This window comes from Lithobates pipiens, unplaced genomic scaffold (genome assembly GCF_037356315.1).
Source record: "Lithobates pipiens isolate NorthernLeopardFrog02 unplaced genomic scaffold, aLitPip1_a1.2 Scaffold_3, whole genome shotgun sequence".
Lineage (NCBI taxonomy): Eukaryota > Metazoa > Chordata > Amphibia > Anura > Ranidae > Lithobates > Lithobates pipiens.
This window is the reverse complement of record NW_027507790.1, coordinates 6,616,629-6,639,472: the sequence shown is the minus strand read 5'-3', so window position 1 is coordinate 6,639,472 and position 22,844 is coordinate 6,616,629. Positions and strand designations below refer to the sequence as shown.

The following is a 22,844-nucleotide window of genomic DNA, read 5'->3' as shown; positions in this document are numbered from 1 at the left end:
ATGCCCATACTAAAAGCTCATTGAGGCCTGTCTGACACCCATACTAAATGCCATACAAACGCTATAGGAGCGTTTGAGTGTTAGAAATTTTGTCAAGTGTGACCTATAAACTGTATAACGCAAATGAAAAACAAACCGAAATCTTTTAGGTGATGGGAAGCAAAAATAAAAAACTAAATGAATATGTTTGCATAAGTGTGCACAACCTTAAACTAATGCTTTGTTGAAGCACCTTTTGATTATATTACAGCACCCAGTCTGTCAGATTGTGAGGGCATCTCCTGTGCACAGTCCTCTTCAGATCACTCCACAGATTTTCAATCAGATTCAGGTCTGGGCTCTGGCTTGGCCATTCCAAAACTTTAATCTTCTTCTAGTGAAGCCATTCCTTTGTTGATTTAGAGGTATGCTTTGGGAAGTTCCTCTTCATGTTCAGCATTCTAGCAGAAGGCTGAAGGTTTTGTGCCAATATTGACTGGTATTTGGAACGGTTTATAATTCCCTCTACCTTGACTAAGGCCCCTGTTCCAGCTGAAGGAAACCAGACCTAAAAGCATGATGCTGCCACCACCATGCTTCACTGTGGGTATGGTGTCCTTTTGGTGATGTGTAGTGTTTTTGTGCCAAACATATCTTTTGGAATTACAGCCAAAAAAGTTCAACCTTGGTTTCATCAGACCATAAAACATTTTCCCACATGCTTTTGGGAGACTTCAAATGTGTTTTTGCAAAATGTAACTGGGCTTGGATGTTTGTCTTCATAAGAAAAGGCTTCCAATGAAAGCCACTTGCCACTCTACCCCATAGCCCAGACATACAAATATGGGAGATTGTTGTCACATGTACCACATGGCCAGTACTTCCCAGATATTCCTGCAGCTTCTTTAATGTTGCTGTAGGGCCCTTGGCAGCCTCCCTGACCAATTTTCTTCTGGTCTTTTCATCAATTTTGGAGGGATGTCCGGTTCTTTGTAATGTCACTGTTGTGTCATATTTTCTTCAATTGTGACTGCCTTCACTGTGTTCCATTGTATCTATAATGCCTTTGGAATGCTTTTGTACCCTTCTCCCAAGTGATGGATACCTTTCAACAATGAGATCCCTCTCGTGCTTTGGAAGCTCTATGTGGACCATGGCTTTTGCTGTAGGATGTGACCAAGAAAAGGTCAGGAAAGACCTACTAGAACAGCTGAACTTTGAGGTTAATCAGAGGCACTTTAAATGATGTACTGACTCCTATTTAAAAGGAGTTTGAATGCAATTGCTTAATTCTGAACATAGCTACATCCCCAGTTATAAGAGGGTGTGCACATTTATGCAACCACAGTTTAGTTTTTTAGTTTGGTTTTCGTGAAATGATCCATCTTTGCCTCATTTATTTTACATCACAGAAACCTGACGACATTTTAAAACAGGTGTGTTTTTACACTGTAGGTTAATTGTAGTTAGCACAATTTAGTGTCTATTCATGTTGGGTTGGGTCAGATCAATCCGGAGAGGGGTGGAGGGTACTTAGTCCACTGCCCCCCTGCATCTCTGCTACAACAGATCATTGTGGTCAATAAGCAATACATTGCAGTATTGCAGTGACACACTATTGTAGAGAATGTTCTTATGGGGCCCTCTGTAGCAGGACCAGAAAGTAGTCCAGGAGCTAACTGCAGCAGTTCCAGAATCCCAACCAGGAGCCACTACAGCTGTCCTCATGCTCCGATGTTTTAAAATAGCGCTGTGGCTGACAGCAGTTTTTGCAGTGTGGTTTTCAAACTGCACGGCTAAAGTGGTTAACTATTCCAAGCCTTTATGTCTCGAGTATCTGTACTTTTTTTTTTTTTTTTTTTTTAATATAGAAAGATTTTTATTTTATTATTTGCTCCATTTTCTGTTCTATTCATAGATATCTCACAGGACCTCACAATTAATGTCAGCACAGAAGTACAGGTTAACTACTTCAGTCCCTTAAAGTTATTTCAAAATCACATATTTGTCAGGCATTACTTGGGTAGTAGATCTGGATACAATTTATGCAGTTTTTATTTATTTTTTTATTACGAAGAAAGGAGGAAAACTATTATTTATTTAATTACGGTCCTTATTCTAAAAACAGCTTTTACCTTAAATGAGTGCAAGTCTAGATTACCCAAAATAACAAACAAACCCTGTTGATTAAAATGGCCCCAGCACACCTCTTAGCCCTTGTACACACGGTCGGACATTCAGACAACAAAATCCGTCAGATTTTGTCCGAAACTGGTGTTGCATACACACGGTCGGACAAAGTTGTCGGAAAATCCGATCGTTCATAATGTGATGACGTTATTTCGTTACGATGGGACTATGTTCAGGCTAGTAGCCAATAGCTTTGGTCGAGGAATTTGACCTGAGCATGCGTGGCACTTTGTCCAAATCTGAATTCTTTACAAATGATCGGACAAAGTCCGATCGGATCATGTTGTCGGAAAATTTTATAGCCCAGCTCTAAAACTTTGTTGTCGGATATTCCGCTGGAAACAGTCCGATGTAGCCCACACATGGTCGGATTATCCGACAACACAGTCCGATCGGACATCTTCTGTCGGAATGTCCAACCGTGTGTACAAGAGCTTAAAGTCCAACTTCACTCTCTCAATCAACATTGACCATTATGAATCCTTATGCTGCTAGCACTGGTAAACAGGTAGAAACTATATTAGATTGACTTGTCTGAAACAGTTTCTTACATCTCTCTTTACTTCCTAGTTTTCATGCCTAGGCAAAATTATGTCATACATCCCAAAAGTCTTCAGGAGGGGATTTCTCAGCTAAGAACACCCTCCTGCCTGCATGCCTGAGATGAGGGCAGATTGATTCCAGGAAGTAAATGCTACACGAATAATCTGCCCTTATTCAAGATGGCCACAGCCAGAAATGCTAGGGGGTGTTTTTCTAAGTAATTTCTCAGCAAAATAAAGCATGAAGACATGGATGAATGGGTAAGTTTGCTTTGAATATTAAAAATGAATTAAACATTGTTTTTGGTTTGTGGTGCTCAGATAGTGTAGTTCTGCTGTAACTTGAATGCGTCACCACAGATAAAATGCTGATGTCACTCAGAAAACCAGAACAAAACCCCATGGCCCAATATCTTCCAAATAGCGAGGTGTTTTGGGGCCATCCTGTGAAGGTGTAGACTGTGTTACTGAGGACTGCTGGATACATATGCTTGGTTAACCCCTTAGAATTTGGAGGTGAAGTGCTTTGTATTGGTGGCGATCAGTCACGAAAAGAGGTGCAGTCCATATTTGTAATCACAGCATCGGTCTGCCTCATCATTCTGCAATGGATGGATTCACAATCTTTCATGGGCACTGGATGGCTTTGCTCTCATGAATTTTGATGTGATGGATTGATATGCACAGAAGCACTTTATGATCTTTGATTATTGCACATAGAGGCACTTTAAGTATTACGAATTTTATCACACATGATTTTTTTTTGATTAAGCAGTGGATACTGATGAATTTTTTATAGCACTACAGCACTTTGTATGAATAGCACAACATCACAACTCTCTTTTGGTTTTTATATGGACATATATTGTGTTCAGATAGAGGTTGCTGCAGTCTCAGATAGCTGTGACATTAAGTGTGGAATAATTTTTAGTTTTTTTTTTTTTACTAAACAGTTTGTGAACAACATTTCACATATTTGGACAAGCAGCTGGCATTCACACATTAACAGCAAATTTCATGCAGTGCAAAACTTATTCTTTAGGTGTTCATTTTGGATTTTACATATAAAACACCAATTTATTTTTATTTTTATATAAAAGCAGAGAAGCACATTATGCTCACGTTTCCTTGTCTGATGGTACTTGAACAGTGATAGATTATGAGTCCGCACTACACACTCTGAGTGTGTGCTATTCAGAAAGGTTAAGCAATATTTATATTCGAATACTTGCACAACCTCTCATTGCTAACAAAATTATAGAAACCGCAAGCTCGGAAAGATGATAATAAATAAAAAACAGAACTGCCAAGAATGCCTCTCTCCACACCAGTACAACTGAGGATCATCCAATTATTAACCCCCATGCCAAAATGAGAAATTAGATGAAGGGGGTGAGCTATGTCAAGGCAAGTTTCTAAAACAACATGCCTATGATTCCTACTTTTTAAAATAGTAATGTGGACAGGATTTGGACATTCAAATAATTACATATTCTTAACAAATAAATACATTTTAACAGCACACCCTCACTGACCTCTACAGATACAGCCGCTGCGGAGCAATTCATCCTCAAAGTTTACAATAGAATCAGGGAAGTCCTTCAAGTAAGGACAAGCAAGTCTAAAGCCTCAGGCCGCGTACACACGCGGGGACTGTTCGCCCAACTTTGTCCGCTGAACAGTGTTTCGGCAAACAGTCCGCTCGTGTGTGGGCTTTCAGCGGACAGTTTCAGCGAACAGTCCGCTGAACAAGGTTTTTCGGAATTTCCGAAAAACTGTCCGCTGAAACCTTGTTTCAGCGAACAGTCCCCTCGTGTGTAGGCTTGTTCGTCAAACTAAGTTCCGCGCATGCTCAGAAAGGCTTTACACGCCGAAAGTTATAATGCAGTGTATAGGACGTCGTATTTTTCGTCCCGTCGTACGTGCCGTTCACGTCATCGCGCACGGTTTCAGCAAACTGTTCGTACGTCGTGTGTGGCCATGTCCGTCCATGCTAATTTTGAGCGGACTGTTTGCCGAAACTGTTTGATGGACAAAGTTGGGCGAACAGTCCCCGCGTGTGTACGCGGCCTCAGTCACATGTCCTTTATAGACAGGATAGCAGAATCCTGCAGGACAGATGACCAGCCCTGGATGCAAGCTGCCTGTAGAGTCTAAAGGTCCTTCTTTGGGTGCCCATGTCACTGCTTTGTTGATGTGAAATTTTCATATAGGGGAAGGGAGTCCTTTCAGGCAGCAGGTTACTGCACACGTTATCACCATAAGGTGACCAGATGAGGCAAGTAAGACTAGGCTTTTGATCATGGGTCTCCCCACTCCCAAAAGAGGCGCTGGCGATTGAAACCTTTTACCAATTAGTGTACGGAATGGATCAGTGACAGGTTTAACTTTACCCAGAGATGCACTTTAAAGCGGTTCTCCACCCTAAAGTGGAAGTTCCGCTAATCGGATCCCTCCCCCACTCCGGTGCCACAATCGGCACCTTTCAGGGGAAGGGGGGTGCAGTTACCTGGATAATCCAGGTATCTGCACCCACTTCCGGGACAGACCACCGCAGATGCCCCGCCCCCCCCGGTGTGTTCTGGGAAACACACAGTTCCCAGGACACAGCGGGGACCAGCAGAGACGCGCAGCGTGACTCGCGCATGCGCAGTAGGGAACCGGGCAGTGAAGCCGCAACGCTTCAATTCCCAATTCCCTGACAGAGGATGGCGGTGGGGGCAGCAGAGAGACGAGCGATCGCTCGTCATCTGCCACCGACATCGCTGGACCCTGGGACAAGCAAGTGTCCATTTATTAAAAGTCAGCAGCTGCAATATTTGTAGCTGCTGGCTTTTAATATTTTTTTTTTTAAGGTGCAGAACCGCTTTAAGCCTGTGCAAAGCATTTATCTGTGCTACCCTACTGAAAGTGAATATACTCTAATGTACTCAATGAAAAAAAGCAGACTCCATAGCCAGTTTTACGTTTCCAGTTATTGTACCTTTTCACATACGTACACACATTTACCTAAACGTCAAAGGCCATTACGCATTGAACAAAGTCATTTTTACAAAACCCAAAAAACAAATACTTCACAGAAGACAAAGCCAGGCGATAACAATACAATGCTCGATCCCAAGAGATTGGAAACATTCCTCCAACCACGTTTCCTTAGGAACATTATACTGGTACATAACCTAAATTCCACTGTTAACCTTGGAGTGGAGTAACTAAAAGGAAAAAATGTACAATATTTACATGTATTCACTAGTTTCCCAAGGAAAAGGACAGTTCTATTTATTATGCACATAGCTCAGCTGCCACTGCAGACAAACTATTGTAAAATTTGAGTGTACTTGCAAATAATAAAAAATAATGGAGGCTATGTTCATTAAAACTGCTTTAAGAAGAACTCAGCCATAAATTATATATAAAAAGTGATTAAGTAAAATAAGATTAAGACTAGAGGCACAACTGAGTAGGCAGGTATAGATCAAAAAGAAGCAAACTGAATCCTAAGGCTGCTTTTACACTGGGGCGTTGGCGGTAAAGCTCCGCTGTTTTTAGCGGCACTTTACCGTCGTTTTTCCGGCCGCTAGCAGGGAGCTTTTAACCCCTGCTAACTGCTAAGAAAGGGTTAAATGCGCCCGCAGAGCGCTGCTGCAGTGGCACTTTGCCAGCACTTCCCATTGAGTTCAATGAGCAGGAGCACTATAGAAGCAGTGTATACACTGCTCCTACTGCGCTTCAAATATGCGGCTTGCAGGACTTTTTTTTGGCATCCTGCCAGCGCACCACTCCAGTGTGAAAGCACTCTGGCTTTCACACCGGAGTGAGAGGAAAGGTGCTTTACAGGCGCTATAGCACCTGTAAAGCGCCTCAGTGTGTAAGCAGCCTTAATCTGACCCCCCACAGTAGCTACAGCTTATAAATCTTTTTACATTAAAATACTGCCACTATATACCTTTTTCGCTGATCTGTATACCACAGTCATATGATAAACTGCAGGGTCCGTCCAAGTGCTGAGTGTATAGGCAAGAGGAGATTTCCAATGCAGAGAATTAACTCCATAAAGCAGAGTTCCGCCAAAAAAAAAAATTAATCAAAATTCAGCAGCTACAAATACTGCAGCTGCTGACTTTTAAAATAAGGACACTCCAGGGCTCCCTCGATGTCCTCCCCTGAAGCCGATCTGTCCCTCAGCTCCCAGGTGGAGACACTGGCATCTTCAGTAAGGGAATCAGGAAGTGAAGCCTTGCGGCTTCACAGCCTGGCTCCCTACTGTGCATGCGCACCCTAACTGGTCCCTGCTGTCTTCTGGATGTATCCCAGAAGACAGCAGGGGGGACGAAGGAGGGGCCGGACATGGCAAAGATCGCTACAGAATCTGCAGCGATCTGTTGCTGGAAGTGGGAGCACTCTGCTTTAAGTTCCACAGTGAGTATAAAAAGCATACCATTTTGCACATATAGACAGATTTTAATGTTGTGGGTTTAGTAACACTCTAAGCTGTGGGGCCAGATGTGGCCCTTTGCTTGCAGTCTGGCCCCCCTAAAGGCTGAAGGATAGTAAACTGGCCCTTTCTTTAAAATGTTTGGTGACCCCTGTTTTAAAGTATACATTTTTTTTTAGCTAGAGTAGGGGAAGTTAAACCACTTTTTTTTTTTTTTTTTTTGCATCTGTCTCATAGGGAGCTTCTCCTTCACTTCCTGTCCAGTAGATTCAACAGGAAGTGAGAGCATGTTCCAATGTGAGAAATATCTGCTCTTAGTTGTCATAGGAATGAATGTCCCCACTCTGTTTTGGTTCTGGTGACAACTCAAAATTTTTGCCTTTTCTTTCTTTTCATTCCAGGTGAGACATTAGTTTTTAGGCCAATGAGGGGCAGTAAAGCTGGCCATACACCGATCAAAATTTAGATGCTCCACCGGGAATTGGCCGCATTTCAATAAGTATGTGGGCTCCCCCACTCAACATGCAAAATTTTTAATCAACCAGTGGCTCCAGTCATCATCTGTGGCTGCTGATCAGTGTATTCTGACAGCGCTGGGTAGCACAAAAACCTGACCGTGGTTCCAAGTCTCTTGCAAAAAGAGACAGATTTGCCTTTAATTAGATTTGAACCAAATGGAGATTTTCCTTTCCATGTGTCAAAGGTCAGTCATATTAACTATTAGTAGGAAATAGCAGATCACTAAACCTGTGTTACAATGTTTATGGTGCATAATTATAACGCCATGAATGAGACTCACTAATCATTCACTGTAAAGTAACACATACACATTCACCTACACTGAATTTTTGCTGAATCTCATATTGTCAGCTTTATAAATATACCCCTAGTTTTTACAGATTGTTACTTCTGTGGCCACCTTTTCAAATGTGCATTTGTTAGTCACCTTATAGACAGACAGATGTGTGTGAACACACTATAAAAGAACATGTGTAGCTCTTCAAGCGGTATTAACTAATTTGAGTAAGAAAACAGAAGTGTCGTGCCGTGAACAAGGTTTGTCACGAAACGCATCAGCCTTCATTTTAACCTGGTCATGATAAAATAAAGATTACAGATGGAATTTCCAGAAGTGCCGGCTCTTCCGTTTTGTTTCTCAAGCCTTCGTTCCTGGATGTAGGAAGGACATCCTGAGCTTAAAGCGCACCTGGATTTGGGTGTGCTGTTTTGTAACCACCTCATAGCTGGGCATCACGGTGCAGAATGGTGAGCTTTTTGTGTCTGCTAAACTCAAAATATAAAAAAAAAATGCTGTCAGGAAGGTTTTTTTTTTTTTTTAGGACAGAAGAGAGTCGAATGGTCTCTTTAGCCATAAATGCTTCCCACTGCTGGTCAGTAGTAAATGTACACAGAGCTGCGCCATGCACAGCTCAGGAGACATTTATGGCACAAGCTCTGTGCCATGAGTGACTACCGTGCGCATGTTGGGAGTGAAGTCAATGCAGTACAGCCATTCAAGTGGCCAAACAGCACAAACCCATAAGGAAGAAGATAGGAGCACCTGAGCACTGACATCTCAGTACTGGAGGGCTTCCTTTGACAGCAAGTCATAATGTGAGGGGTTAATACTAGCACATTGTGGCATAAACACGCAAGAGGCACATTTATAAAAATGTATTTAATGGGAGTTCAATACCATTCTCAGGCATGAACTGTCACAGACCTCTGATTAGCCATGACTGGACACCTGAAACTTTTTTTTTTTTTTTTTTAGGCAATGAAACTGGCATAATAGAGCACCTTTTAAAAAGGTGATCTATACCATTATATGATTTCATATTTGTCAGACAACAAAGGTTGTACATATCCAACCATAACTCATCAGTCTCCATCTACAGTCATTTTTATAAACCTTTGCTACACCTAGGACAAAAGTCACTACTTTTGATAGGGGTTAATTACCAGTCTGGCAAGTACTTAGAGGGTATTAAAGCATAGCCTGTACACTAACGCCTGGTTCACATGGATGAACCTGTAAACCTGTGCGAGGGCTGCGTTTGCCTGCATGGAAAGTGCTCCATGCATCCGCATGCAGGTAGTCCCATTCATGTCAACAGCTGCTGTTCAAAATTAGACAGCTCTGTGGGTGCAGCCTACTGAATGTAGACAGCTTGCATTTGGGGACCCGCACTCGCAAGTCTTTCAAACTGGGAGCAGTGGCTGTGTCATGATGTGAATAAGACTTCTGCATGGGGATGCACAGAACACCTGTGCATCCCCATGTAGACAAAACACAGCCCTTGCATGGGTGCAAGCTTAGGTACGCCTGTATGAACAAGGCCCAAGTGCTTGCTGTTATCACTAGTATCTTCTAGATCATAGAGGTTTGATTACAGAGATTGACTAAAATCGCTGGTGGCTGCACTGTGCAAACATATACTTCCAAGCCAATAAGTGAAACCCATGTATATATAGGGGATAAATCGGTTAAAAATAGGAAGCGTTAATTTAAATAAAAAAAAACACAATTTTCCCCTGAATTTTTAAACCATACCTCATTCTTTTTAGCATACGCACTTAATGTTTTTTTATTTTTTATTTCAGGATACAGAGAGAGTCCTGTATGCCAGGCCTTTGTTCAAAACCGTGTAGTTTTCCCAGCCTTACTCAAAATCCTGATAACGACTTTCAATGACCCTTGTTCTGCATCTAGCATGGTGCCAATCTTTATCTGCAGCTCTCCAATGAAAACAGTGGCTGTGCCAGAACTGTGAAGTTTGTCCTTACCAATTTCTCACTGTAATATCCCGGCAGGTACTTCTCGCAGATCTGCACCAGACACCAAAATGCTTGCTGTGGAAGAGACAAGAGTTGTGAGATTTGTGGTCACCTCATACTTGGCATACAGTGGACTGGACTTCTCACCTCTGCTGGCATGTGCATTAGCAGGACAGCTGCAATGGGTGCCTGGGCCTGACAGTATCCTTCATCAGGCCTGTACAGAGTGTAAGCTTTTAGTACCCTGAACAGATCTTGCTGGCTAAAAAGACAAGAACATCTCTCTTATATAAAAGGCGAGGGTTATGTCACTGAAACACAGGATTGTTATTATGACCATCAATTAGGTTTGAACTAGACTGCTGTATATAATTAAAACACAAATGTGCTGCAACACTATATTTATAAAGGTGGAGATGACATTTCATAGCAGCACTTTCCTGTGCCTGTACTTTCACTCTTCTTTCTGATACGTCATCTGAAAAACCTACGGAGCTCTGGTTTACATATAGCAAACAAGCTATGAGTGAGAGCTGTGGACTGTCCTCTTCAAAGGTTTACTACTGGTCAGCAAATCTGCCTATCACAAGGAAGAGCCAATGGTAAAGCACAGAAAGTGGGAAGGGGTAGGCCACATGCTGAAACCTGGTTGTTTTTCACATTCCCAAGAATAAGTGCAAATACATTGCACAGGTACATTTTAAGCCTAACATGGGTGCTCAACCTGTGCCCCTTCAGCTGCTGCAGAACTACAAGTCCCATGAAGCATTGCAATCCGCTGACAGTTCAAGCATGACTGTTGTGTAACAGCTGGAGGGCCACAGGTTGAGCACCCATGCTTTATAATGTCAATCTAATATAGAGTATAGATGAGAGTAGTTGTATAAACTTGTTTTCTGTATTAGCTTATTTATCAACTACTATGAATTGTCTACAACAAGACCAATCATACATAGGCAGATAACCTCTTGGGTACAGTCAGCCTGTCAAGATTTTTACATGCGTATACTGCCTGTGGTCATAACCGATAACAGTAATCATTGTGTTCTACCATCTGGGAAGGCTCCTCGTGCCCCCCACCCCCCCAATTACTGCTAGTGATTTTCTTTCCTTCACCCATTGGTGGAAGGAAAGAGAAAGACGCATAATCTATGGTCGCTTAAGGCACTCTTTAGAAATGCTTACCTCCTTCCCATACAATTCAGGACCAATTGTCCTGCATTGTATGTGATGATGGCAAGGGAGAGTGCCCACAGTCTGGAGCAGGGGGAGAGAAGAGGAGAGCTCCAGAGTGAGTGGTATTGTAAGCAATGGACATGTGCCTATAGGCAGCCGAGGTAAGCAAGTGGCTTTTTATCTCCATAATTATCTGTCTAGTTTTTTTTCCTCCCATAATTACTAGAAATATGTTCATCTCATACAAGTTTTTTCATATCATTATAAACCAGACTAGGAACAGTAAAACAAAGGATTTTTAAGCAAGGGAATAGATCCCAACAGCATAGTGTTGATTCGGGCACCGGTTAGCATTAACAACCATTTACCCTTCAAGTGCTGGCAGCACTGAATTGTATGAAAAAAAAATAAAAATAAAAACAAAAAAACAAAAAACCCGAGTTGGGTTTAAATTGTAAAAAGTTAATAGCTTTGCCTTGTCTTCTAAAATGAAGCCAACACATCTTCCTTCCTAGTAACAATTTAATCCTAACCATAGTAAAACGATTGTTCCCTTTTATGGTGAAAGTGAAAGCTGTCATGAGAGAGGCATGAAGACTACCACTGCTGACCTTCTGAAATTGCCAGTTATGTGGCTTTCATGCCAATACGCTGGATTTAATAATTGGAGTCGCTGACCCAGAACAATTACACAGCCTGTGAGGCCAATGTTTCTCTTTGGTGTACTTCCTCTCGTCAGTGACCGTTCAAAATTGCCATAAAAATTTCATACTGGGATTATATACTGGTTATGGATGATGTCATTTACAAAAATCGATCATTTATGTTTCCTGCATTATTTTTCCATCAAAAAACAACAAAAGTAATACAAAATAAAAAAAATTAAAAACATTTACTTGGAACAAAGAAAGCACAGAGAATGCTTGCTGTCTAGTTTCACAATACAAAGCAACAGCTCTATAATTACTCTGTACTGACAGACACAAGGTTAAAGCAATCTATACTGTTGGCAAAGAGATTTCTAATAATACAGCACTTAACGCTTAATAAATATGGCATTAGGCCATCGTATGATTTAATAAAAATATCTGCTGTTCTCAGGCCTGTAGAAATCAATAACCCTAACAGAATGTGGTTATGCAGCCAGGAAAAGTCTGAATAATGCAATGCGGGCCAATGCCAGCATAAAGATATAGAAAGCTGAGCTAGTTAACACAGGCTATCAGAGAATATCGGGAAATAACAATCGACACTTTTTTCTTTTAGGAGGCAGGAAACACTTACCCATGACCCCCTCGTGCCACAAACATTTCATGGAAAGGAAACTGCCTGTGAAGATCTCGTTCTATTACATCCAGCCATTTAGGATCACCTGCCATTGAGTCCAGCTCCTATGGGAGCAAAAGAAGAATCAGGACACTGGAGTCAAATAATAAGGCGACACAGTAATATGTCCACATAGCATTACTTCCGTTAACGCCAAATTCCAAACTTAATTTAAAAAAGTTCCAGTCTTCTGTCTTGCACCCTCAAGAAAAACATCCCTACCTCTACTTATCCAAAAATCTTTAGCCAAGTGATGCTCACACAACCACTGATCTCCAACCTCTTCTGGGTCTTCTGTCCAGCACTGCCCTCGGTGATGTAAAGCTCGGTTCACACTTCCGTGACCTGAAAGCCACGCAAACTTATTGTGCGACTTTGCCAGGCAACTTCCTGCGATTTGATACGACTTTTTAGCCTCCTGCAATGTCGGCTCCAAATCACATCAATATAAATGAGGATCGGACTTGGAGGCGACTTCTATTACAGTCTATGGACACAAGTCGGATAGAAGTCGCCTTGAAGTAGTACAAGAACCTTTTCTAAAGTCAGAGCAACTTCAGTAGTTCTAATTAACCACCTAAGCACCATCCACCACATATATACTGCGGCAGGACAGTCTTATTGCGCGAAATGACGTATCCGTACGTCGTTTCATGCACGAGTCACTGGGGCGTGCATGCGCCTGCTGCACAGTGGGGAAGTCGATGTGTGGGTCCAGCAGCCACGCTGTCTAAAAAAAGCAGTTTAAAGAGGAAGTAAACCCTGTAGGTTTACTTACTCTTTGATTCCCTGCAAAGGTAAAGCATAATGGACTACTATGCATCGCATAGTTCCTGTGTTACTGGACACAGGAGCCAGCGAAGTCACCGCTGTCCCCTATAGTTCCGAGCGTCCATCTTCTTGGTGGGTCTCCATGGGTTTCGCTGCTCCGGCGCTGTGATTCGCAGGAGCAGCGATGATGTCACTCCCGTGCATGCGCACGGGAGCTGACACTCGCGGCATATCGCCGCGATCTGCGGCTTACTCAGTGCGTCTGCCGTATAGGTTTAGGAGACATTTCTTGGACCTACAGGTAAGCCTTAATCTAGGCTTACCTGTAGGTCAAAGTGGTTTGTAAGGGTTTACAACCACTTTAACTGAGTGCTTTTAATGCCCCCCCCCCCCCCCAACCACAAGCCTAAATTAACCCTTAAAAATACATCTAGCACTCAGACTTGTGGTTGGGGGGGTTGTTAGAAATGCAAGCTTGAGCAAAGGCATCGAACGGGGGTGCTTGCATACAAACTATCGCTCCTGTTGCACTTGCAATAAGTCCACTAAACCCAGCTGAGCAAACTCCCAGCCACCACCTGTAATGCATGCAATTGTGGTGCATTGGTGCACAATTTATGGAGTAACAACAGGCAGTGAGGAGGCCTCAAAGCCTCCTCACCGCCTGTGAAACGCCTCTGAAATGTGATCCAAACACAGAAAGCCTTCCAGAGGTGCAGCAGTTTAGATGCAAGTTTAAAATTAGCATCAATTTTTTTTCAGTCAATGCATAATACTGCATTAAATATAGCTTCTGCCTGGAGATCAGCTTTAAAACTAGATTTAGCATTTTTTTTACATCAGTATATACTTACAGAAAATTTATGGGGGCTCTGGTCCATCCTTACTCTGCTTCCAGAAAGGTACTGCCATGCTCTGCCACGCAAGGATGGTGGTATTCCCTTATGACACCTCAGCTTTATCTGCAGAACAAAAACCCCCCGTTACTGTAAAATCACCTAATCACAAAATGTCCCCATGTGATAATCAGAGGCTGAAAATCGAATGTAGTAAGGAGAAGATGCTCATTGCACTCCAAAGAAAACTTGCCTGTAACATCATAAAAAGGGATCAGAATGATTGTATGCATATAAAAGCATCAAAAGGAAAATAATTTAAGCCCAATTAGATTAGCAAACCCCCTCCCACCCCCAACAAACCATTGGTATGGGTTAATAAAAGAAAAAAAATGGTTGATGGTCCTTCACCCAGAATGCTGTGGATATGGCCTAGAGCCTTAGAACAGTGGTCACCATCCCTGTCCTCAGAGCCCACTAACAGGCCGGGTTTACAAGATAACTGAAATACATCTCAGGTGATATCATTTGCTGCTCAGTGATTGCACTATTCTAGTCTCCACAAGGTAATACATAAAACCTGGCCTGTTAGTGGGTCCTGAGGACAGGGTTGATGACCACTGTCCTAGATTTATATAAAGTGACTCATGCAGATAGAGGGAAGAGATAGCAAGGAGAAATCACAACCAGTGCTCTGGATTGACACAAGTATACACTATAGAAGGATGAGCTTTCTTTATATTTCATGCTGGAACACTTTTTTTTTATGCCTCAAGTCCTACTTAAATTTGCAAGGTGGCATTCTGAAGCAACAAACATTGTACATAAGAAAAGTCAAATGATCGTTATTTTTCTCTGTAAAGGTAACCTAAAAAACAAACACTCATTTTCGATTGCCCTCACATGTTCTAACAGTATCATTTGTGGTCTGCCTAGCAGCAGATATGACCTCACTAGACTCTTTCCCACAACTGAAAAACTCTACATTGACTTTCAGCTATGGCTTTGAGCTATAATAAGTAGATTTGGTGATAAAGTTATAAAAAACAAAAAAAAACACAACACACCTTTTTCTTTACATTGCATGTGCAGGCATGGTTTGCAAATGGGCTTTACTTCGTAGACCGTTTTACAAAGTAGTTTGGTCAGCTGTGCAAGACCATACCGCATTTCATCTAAAGTGTGTGGTCAGAGGCATAATAAACAACTGAGGAAAGTTTGTCTAGACAATGCACTGCCCTGCAGTCTTCGCATATATCATAGCTGAGTGTCTTTCTTCTGCAGATGTCAATCAGCGAAAATCACGAGGGGCAGGATTGAACTTGTATACGAGCATCCAGTTCCCAACAATTACTGTAATAACAGGGGATCAAACCACAGACTGCCTTTAGGTTTATACCATATAGGACTTGGTCCAGGCTCTGCAGTGCCGGTCATTGGAAAAATGCTTTTAGCAGCAGGGATAATTCTACATTATCCCTGTACATCAAAAACAGAGGCTGCTCCTCCAGATACTAAATATCACAACTTGAAATGATAGCTGCTGCATTGAGATGTTACGGGTGTTAATCGCTACATACGGCAGAACGTTTAATTGTTTAGTATGGTGTATTCAAACTTTGCAGAGGAAAAAATAAAAAATAAAGAAATTCTAAACTCAACTTTGTTAGGGTTACAGAAAATATTGGGGTGCTTCGATGGGGATCTTAAGCTTACGTATGTATTTGCAAACTAAACCCCCGTTTTTAACGCATACTGTTACACCAGATGACTTGGTTGGTTGCAAGCTGGCCGTTAAGTTGAGCTGGGAATTTCTTTGGTTTTGTTTTGCATGTGTTGCTCTTCCATATGCTCCTTGCTGCAAAGGCCAGTTATAGGTGAGGGCAGAGGCCATTTGTTTGTACTGTTGAAATATTGGTGAGGGGACGCACTGCAAACCTTTGCTGCCATGGTGCTATATGCTGGGTGTCCAGTGTGCCACTGTGCCTTTGGGCTACCTCTGGGCTCACCTGCCCTCTCCCTATCCATTATAATGTATGTGCTTCCATTGTGGAGGCTCTCAAAATTTGGAGTTAAAATGACAGGCACTCTGTAGCTCACGCATATATTTGGAAATATGTGCAAACTAAACCCTGTTTTTAACGCATACTGTTAGACAGGCTAATTTGATTGGTCGGTAGGTTGAGCTTGGAATTTCTTTGGTTTTGTTTCACATGTTCTGCCCTTCCATGTGTTCCTTGGTGCAAAGGCCAATTACAAATGAGGACAGAGGCCATTTGTTTGTACGGTTCCAAAAACCTGTAACCCAGTTTAATTTAATGTTGCTTAAAAATGGTTTACCAATTTGGTATTTAGAGCACAAAGTTAAATCAAGAGCCTGTTTTAATGACCTCTACGTAGGTCTCAGCCTCACGTGAACGTGCCAGTCTTTCCAGCCAAATCATGGCTCATTATAATGATCCACATAGGAAATGGGATGTTGCTTGAACAATATTTAAAGGACCTAAAAATAAAGTATATCCCAAAACAAGGTGCTCTGATCACACCCTAGCATGCTACACCCAGATGACTGGGTGAGGGCGTGTGATTATCAGATAGTACAGCATAAACAAAGGACTCTACCTTTTTGTGCCTTTTTGCCATCCATTTATCCCAGTTTGAAAGCATGTCCAGCCATTTTGCTTCCCTCTGTCGTAACACGTCAACTGGCACCTCCTCTTCCCTGTAAAAGAAGAACACATTTGCGTTACAAAACATATGGGCCAATTCAAAGAACAATGCGGGATGCAGACCAGAAGAACCAATCAAAATTCAAGCGGGAAAAAAAAAAAAAAGTAAAAATATTGCAGCTTATCAATCTTCAAAAGCAACAAAAATAAAAAAGGGGGGGTGAACACACACACACACACACACACACACACACACACACACACACCACCCGACCCGATAGCTTTTACTGCTCGCATAGCCAGTGCAGCTGTCCAGGGATTTAAAAACGTGGTCTTAGGCCTTAGGCTCCATTGACATATGGAGTTTTGGGATCTTGGCAGGATCGCAGCAATGTGCACTGCAATTGCCGAATGCAGGTTTGGGTGCCATTCATTTTCAATGGCAGCTAAAACGCGGTGTGGTTTTGATGTGATAAATCTCATGGTAGTTGCGGCAAACCAGAACGTGCGAAGCTTGTGGCTTTTTTGAACGTCAGGCTTTGCGCGCTGCGATAATCGTGGCAAAACTGCTGTGTGTTTTAGGTACCATTGAAAATGAATGGCACCCAAACCCGTGTTTTGCGATTGCAGTGCAATTCTGCCCAAGATCCCAAAGGGGCTAACGTGAATCTAGCCTTAGGGGCAATGAGAAAGATCAGGATTCTGATCAGTCAACGCTGGTAGGAAACCACTTTGACCAACTGGAATCACTTTGATCTGTCCCGGCATTTCTAAGACGGCTTTCACACTACCGCAACCATAGCGTCGTTTTACCCTCGGATTTGCGGCATATTTTTCGGCCGCTAGCGGGGCACTTTTACCCCCTGCAAGCAGCCGAGAAATGGTTAAAAACCGCCCGCAATAGCAGCATTTTGCCGGCGGTATAGCCGCGCTGCCCCATTGATTTCTGTTTCAATATGTTTATTGTGAATTTTTGAATAAACAGTAATAAACAAAAGAGCATAATCATCTCCTTGTGAGCCCTCGCAGGGGCCACTAATCACGAATATAAATCCAAAGGGCTAACCATCACAATATATTTCTAATAAACTCAGGATAAGAAAGGGAGATGAGCAAAAGATGGAATCTAGACTGATTCAGTGTCAAACAACTCGTCTCTTAATCATGTTCTGCGAGTAAGCCCTGTTCCTGCCACCCCCGTCCATGGGAGGTAGCAGTTTTTAATTAGCAATGGGAGAGATTACTAATGAGAGAGAAGAGAAATAGGGAACAGAAGAAAGAAGGGTAGAGAGAAAGAGAAAAGAAAAAAAAAAAAAAAAAAAAAAGGGGGGGGGGGAGAAAAGGAAGGGGGGGAAGCTCGGGCTCGGACGCCCCGCCAGGAGAATTCAGACCAAGCCCAGGCATGCCGCTTGGAGCGTGGGGAACTCATAAGAGATCTGCCCCATTGATTTCAATGGGGAGCAGCAGTGGAAGAGCGGTAAACACACCGCTCCTTCACTGCTCCAAAGAAGCTGCTAGCAGGACTTTTCCTGTCAGCGCAACGCTCCAGGCTTTCACACTGGAGGCAACGCAGTAGCGGTTTGAGGGCGGATTGCAGGCACTATTTCTAATGCTATAGCACCTGCAAAACGCCCTTGGTGTGAAAGGGGTCTAAAGAAAGAGGAAGAAAACCGCAGCTTTCAAATCCCTGGACTGCTGCATTGGCTGTGTGAGCAGTAAAAGCTAGTCACTTTCTTGTGCAAAGATAAGCTAACACTTTTAAATGGTTGTAAAGGCAAAAGTTTTTTTTTTATCATAATGCATTCTATGTAATAAAGTGGACCTTGAGTCATTTCTTCATCTTTCTATCTATTAAATCTTCTGCCCTTGTTGTTTTAACTTTGGATAGTAAAACATTGTTTTTCTTCCAGGAAATACCTTACACAGCACACTTCCTGTTTCTTTTCTGGCCATTAGCCTAGGCTTATGACACCATCATGCACAGTGCTCTCTCTCACAAGAGTTTGCCAGGAAGGGAGGGGGATGAGTCATAAGAGGGCCAATGAAAGCTGCAGAGCTGGAGGTGTGTGTGTGTGTGTGTGTGTAAATTAGGGATGAGCCGAACACCCCCCGGTTCGGTTTGCACCAGAACTTTCGAACGGACCCCAAATTCGTACGAACTTTAGAACCCCATTGAAGTCTATGGGACTCGAACGTTCGAAATTAAAAGTGCTAATTTTAACGGCTAATATGCAAGATACTGTCCTAAAAAGGGTTTGGGGACCTGGCTCCTGCCCCAGGGGACATGGGTCAATGCCTAAAATGTTTTTAAAAATGGCCGTTTTGGCGGGAGCACCGATTTTAATGATGATTAAAGTGAAAAAAAAAGTGAAATATTCCTTTAAATATGGTGCCTGGGGGGTGTCTGTAGTATGCCACGTGTTTCCCATGTTTAGAACAGTCCCTGCACAAAATGACATTAAAACGGAAATAACACCATTTAAAACTGCTTGCGGTTTTAATGTTATATCTGGTTCCTGCAATATGGTTGAAAATCATTGAGAAAAATGGCATGGGTAGCCCTCCCTGCCTATTACCAGCCCCTTTGGGTCTTGTACGCATATTAAGGGGAACCCAGTACCCATATTAAAAAAAGGAAATGCGTGTGGCCCCCAGGCCCTATATACTCAGAACAGCAGTATACAGGCGGTGCAAACAAGACAGGGACTGTGTAGGTTTGTTGTGTTAAGTTGAATCTGTTTGTAATTTTGAACTGGTACATTTTTAAAGTGTAGCTCCAGTCAAAAAAACTATTTTTAAGCTTTTTGGAAAACATAGGGAAGGGTTATCACCCCTGTATAATTTGTTTTGTCGTCCATCTTTTTTCATCTCACTTGCTGTTGTCTCCTTCCGTTTGCAAGTAGGAGATGTTTGTAAGTTGGATGTTTGAAAGTAGGGCCTGCCCCATATGCTCTGCAGAAATGGCGGAACAAGGTGTTGGTTTTGCCACAACATTGCAAGCCCTCAAAGTGACTCTTGGTGGGCGCTGGAGCGCCCTGCTGTGAACGATTATATCAAGAATTGTAATTACATGCCATTGTTGAACAGTGGTAGAAAAATTGACCTTTGGTGGTTGTGGTGCTGGTGCCACAACACTATAAGTCCTCACAGTTACTCTGGGTGGGCACAGGAACGGGCCCTCCTGTGAAATATTATATGAAGAATTGTAATTACATGTCCCTGTTAAACAGGGGCAGAAAAATTGGGCCTTAGGCACTGGTGCCACCACACTGCAACCTCTCCCATATACTCTAGTTTTATTGCAGGAATTAGCCCTGCTGCAAAGCATTGCATCAAAAATTGTAATTAAATGCCCCTGTAAAACAGGGGCAGAAAAATTGGGCTGATGGCATCACCCAGAGCCAGAAATGTTCTTCCAACATATCAGCGGAGGAGGAAGAGGATAGACAATCAACATAACAGGACAGTCACTCAGCATCAGCATAGGCAGTCTTGAAGGGATGTGATATTTCAAAAAAAATTATTCGGTTACATCAGCTTCAGGTGCTTGGTAGCTGTGGGTGATCCAAGACTCATTCATCTTGATGAAGGTCAGTCGATCAACTGATTCGGTGGACAGGCGCACCCTGTGATCGGTAACAAAGCCACCAGCAGCACTGAAGGTGCATTCCGAAAGAACGCTGGATGCAGGACAGGCCAGTAGCTCAATTGCATACTGTGCAAGCTCTGGCCAGTGATCCATCCTCAAGACCCAGTAAGCCAGAGGATTTTCGGTGGGAAAGGTGTCCAAGTCTGACCTTGCTCCTAGGTATTCCTGCACCATGTAAATCAGACGCTGGCGATGGTTGCTGGAACCGATCATACCTTAGGGCTCCGGACCAAAAAAATTGTCTGAAAGCATCAGTCAGACGGCCACCTTCTCCACCGCTCCTTCTGACTGATGCCTCAGCAACACGTTGTCCAGCACCAGGAGTTTGTACCCTTCCAGTCTCTGGGAACGCGTTGCACAAACCTTTCTGCAAGGCCTCCCGGAGATGTCTCATACTCTGCTCCCTCTGAGGTGGCAAGATAAGGTCGGCAACCTTACCCTTGTACCGTGGATCAAGGAGAGTGGCCAGCCAGTAATGGTCCCGTTCCTTGATCCGAAGAATACGAGGATCCTTCCGCAGGCTTTGCAGGATCAGGGAGGCCATGCAGCGTAGGTTAGCTGAGGCATTCGGTCCGGAGTCCTCTGGGTCACTAAGGGCAACATGATCCGCAGCTACCTCCTCCCAGCCACGTACAAGTCCACGTGTTTCTTGGGACTGTAAATCATCCCTACAAGACTGCTGCTGCTGATGCTGATGCTGAGTGCCAGCCTCCACCTCCATGCTGACACAATCATCCTCCTCCTCCTCTTCCTCCTCCTCATCCTCTTCCTGTGTGATGGGTGGCACAGCAGGAACACTGTCTGGATAAAGGGGGCCTTGAGAGGCAAGGAAATCCTCCTCTTCCTGCCTCTGTTCTGCCTCAAGTGCCCTGTCCATTATTCCACGCAGCGTATGCTCCAAGAGGTGGACAAGAGGTACAGTGTCAATGATGCATGCACTGTCACTGCTCACCATCCTTGTGGCCTCCTCAAACGGTGACAGGACAGTGCATGCATCCCTGATCATGCCCCACTGGCGTGGCGAGAAAAAACCGAGCTCCCCTGACCCTGTCCTGGTGCCGTAGTCGTACAGGTACTCATTGATGGCCCTCTGCTGCGTGTGCAGCCGCTGCAGCATGGCCAACGCTGAGTTCCACCTGGTGGGCATGTCACATATAAGGCGGTTCTTGGGCAGGTTCAACTCCTTTTGGAGCTCAGCCAGCCGAGCATAGGCATTAAATGATCGGCGGAAATGCACACAGACTTTCCTGGCCTGCTTCAGGACATCCTGTAAGCCGGGGTACCTGCCCAAGAACCGCTGCACCACCAGGTTAAGGACGTGAGCTACACAGGGCACATGGGTCAGTTGTCCCTGTCGGAGGGCGGAGAGGAGGTTGGTGCCATTGTCACAAACCACCATTCCTGGCTTAAGCTGGCGTGGCGTCAACCACCTCTCGGCCTGCCCCTGCAGAGCTGACAAAACATCCGCCCCAGTGTGGCTCCTGTCCCCCAAACAAACCAGCGCAAGCACGGCATGGCATCGTTTTGCCTGCGTTCTTGCGTAGCCCCTGGAACGCCTACGGAGCACCGCTGGTTCTGAGGACAGAGCACTGGAAGAGGCCATGGAGGAAGAAGAAGAGGAGGAGGGGGTGGAGGAGAGAGGTGTGTCACAACCCATAGTAGCATTTTGGAGGCGTGGTGGCGGAACAACCTCCAACACTACTGCACCTTGTCCTGCATCCTTCCCAGCTGCCAGAAGAGTGACCCAATGGGCAGTGAAAGACAGGTAATGTCCCTGTCCATGCCTGCTGGACCATGAGTCAGCGGTAATATGCACCTTACCGCTGACCGCCCTGTCCAGCGAGGCAAGGACATTGCCTTCCACATGCCGGTAGAGAGCCGGAATCGCCTTCCGTGAGAAAAAGTGGCGTTTGGGGACCTGCCACTGAGGAACCGCACATTGTACAAACTCACGGAAGGGGGCCGAGTCTACCAACTGAAAAGGCAGCAGTTGAAGTGCTAGCAATTTAGCCAAGCTAGCATTCAACCGCTGGGCATGTGGATGGCTGGGAGTGAACTTCTTTCGCCGGTCCAGCAGCTGGGGCAGGGACATTTGCCTGCTATAATCGGACGTGGGTGTACTGCTAGCAGAGTGCCCGGAAGCACTTGGCTGTGACACACCTAATTCTACACCTTCATTCCTCTCAAAGCAGGTTTCAGAGGGGACTGAAGGTCTAGTGGGGTTGGAGATGCCAGCTGATGAGGAGCAAGGAGAGGTCCGCTTTGTTCTTTGGTGTGGGTCTTTGAGGTACGCTTGCCAATGAGCTGCATGGCAGGTCAACATATGTCTGGTCAAGCATGTGGTGCCCAAGTGGCTGATGTTTTGGCCACGCGAGATACGCTTGAGACATATGTTGCAAATAGCAGCGGTGCGATCTGATGCACTAGTCTCAAAAAAGGCCCACACCAAAGAACTTTTAGAATAACGCGCAGAGGTAGCGCCCTGCACAGGCG

The 22,844-nt window shown here is 43.9% G+C and overlaps 1 protein-coding gene across 1 annotated transcript in view; it reads right to left on the bottom strand.

The window, feature by feature from the left end:
* Positions 1–22,844, bottom strand: part of TBC1D10A (TBC1 domain family member 10A) — a 118,632-nt gene that overhangs the window by 23,176 nt on the left and 72,612 nt on the right. Inside the window, exons 2-6 of the mRNA XM_077461206.1 lie at positions 16,656–16,755; positions 14,052–14,159; positions 12,385–12,491; positions 10,072–10,186; positions 9,934–9,999 (exon numbers count right to left, since the gene is read on the bottom strand). Of these exons, the coding sequence (XP_077317332.1) occupies positions 9,934–9,999; positions 10,072–10,186; positions 12,385–12,491; positions 14,052–14,159; positions 16,656–16,755 (496 nt within the window). The remainder of the gene's footprint in view (positions 1–9,933; positions 10,000–10,071; positions 10,187–12,384; positions 12,492–14,051; positions 14,160–16,655; positions 16,756–22,844) is intronic.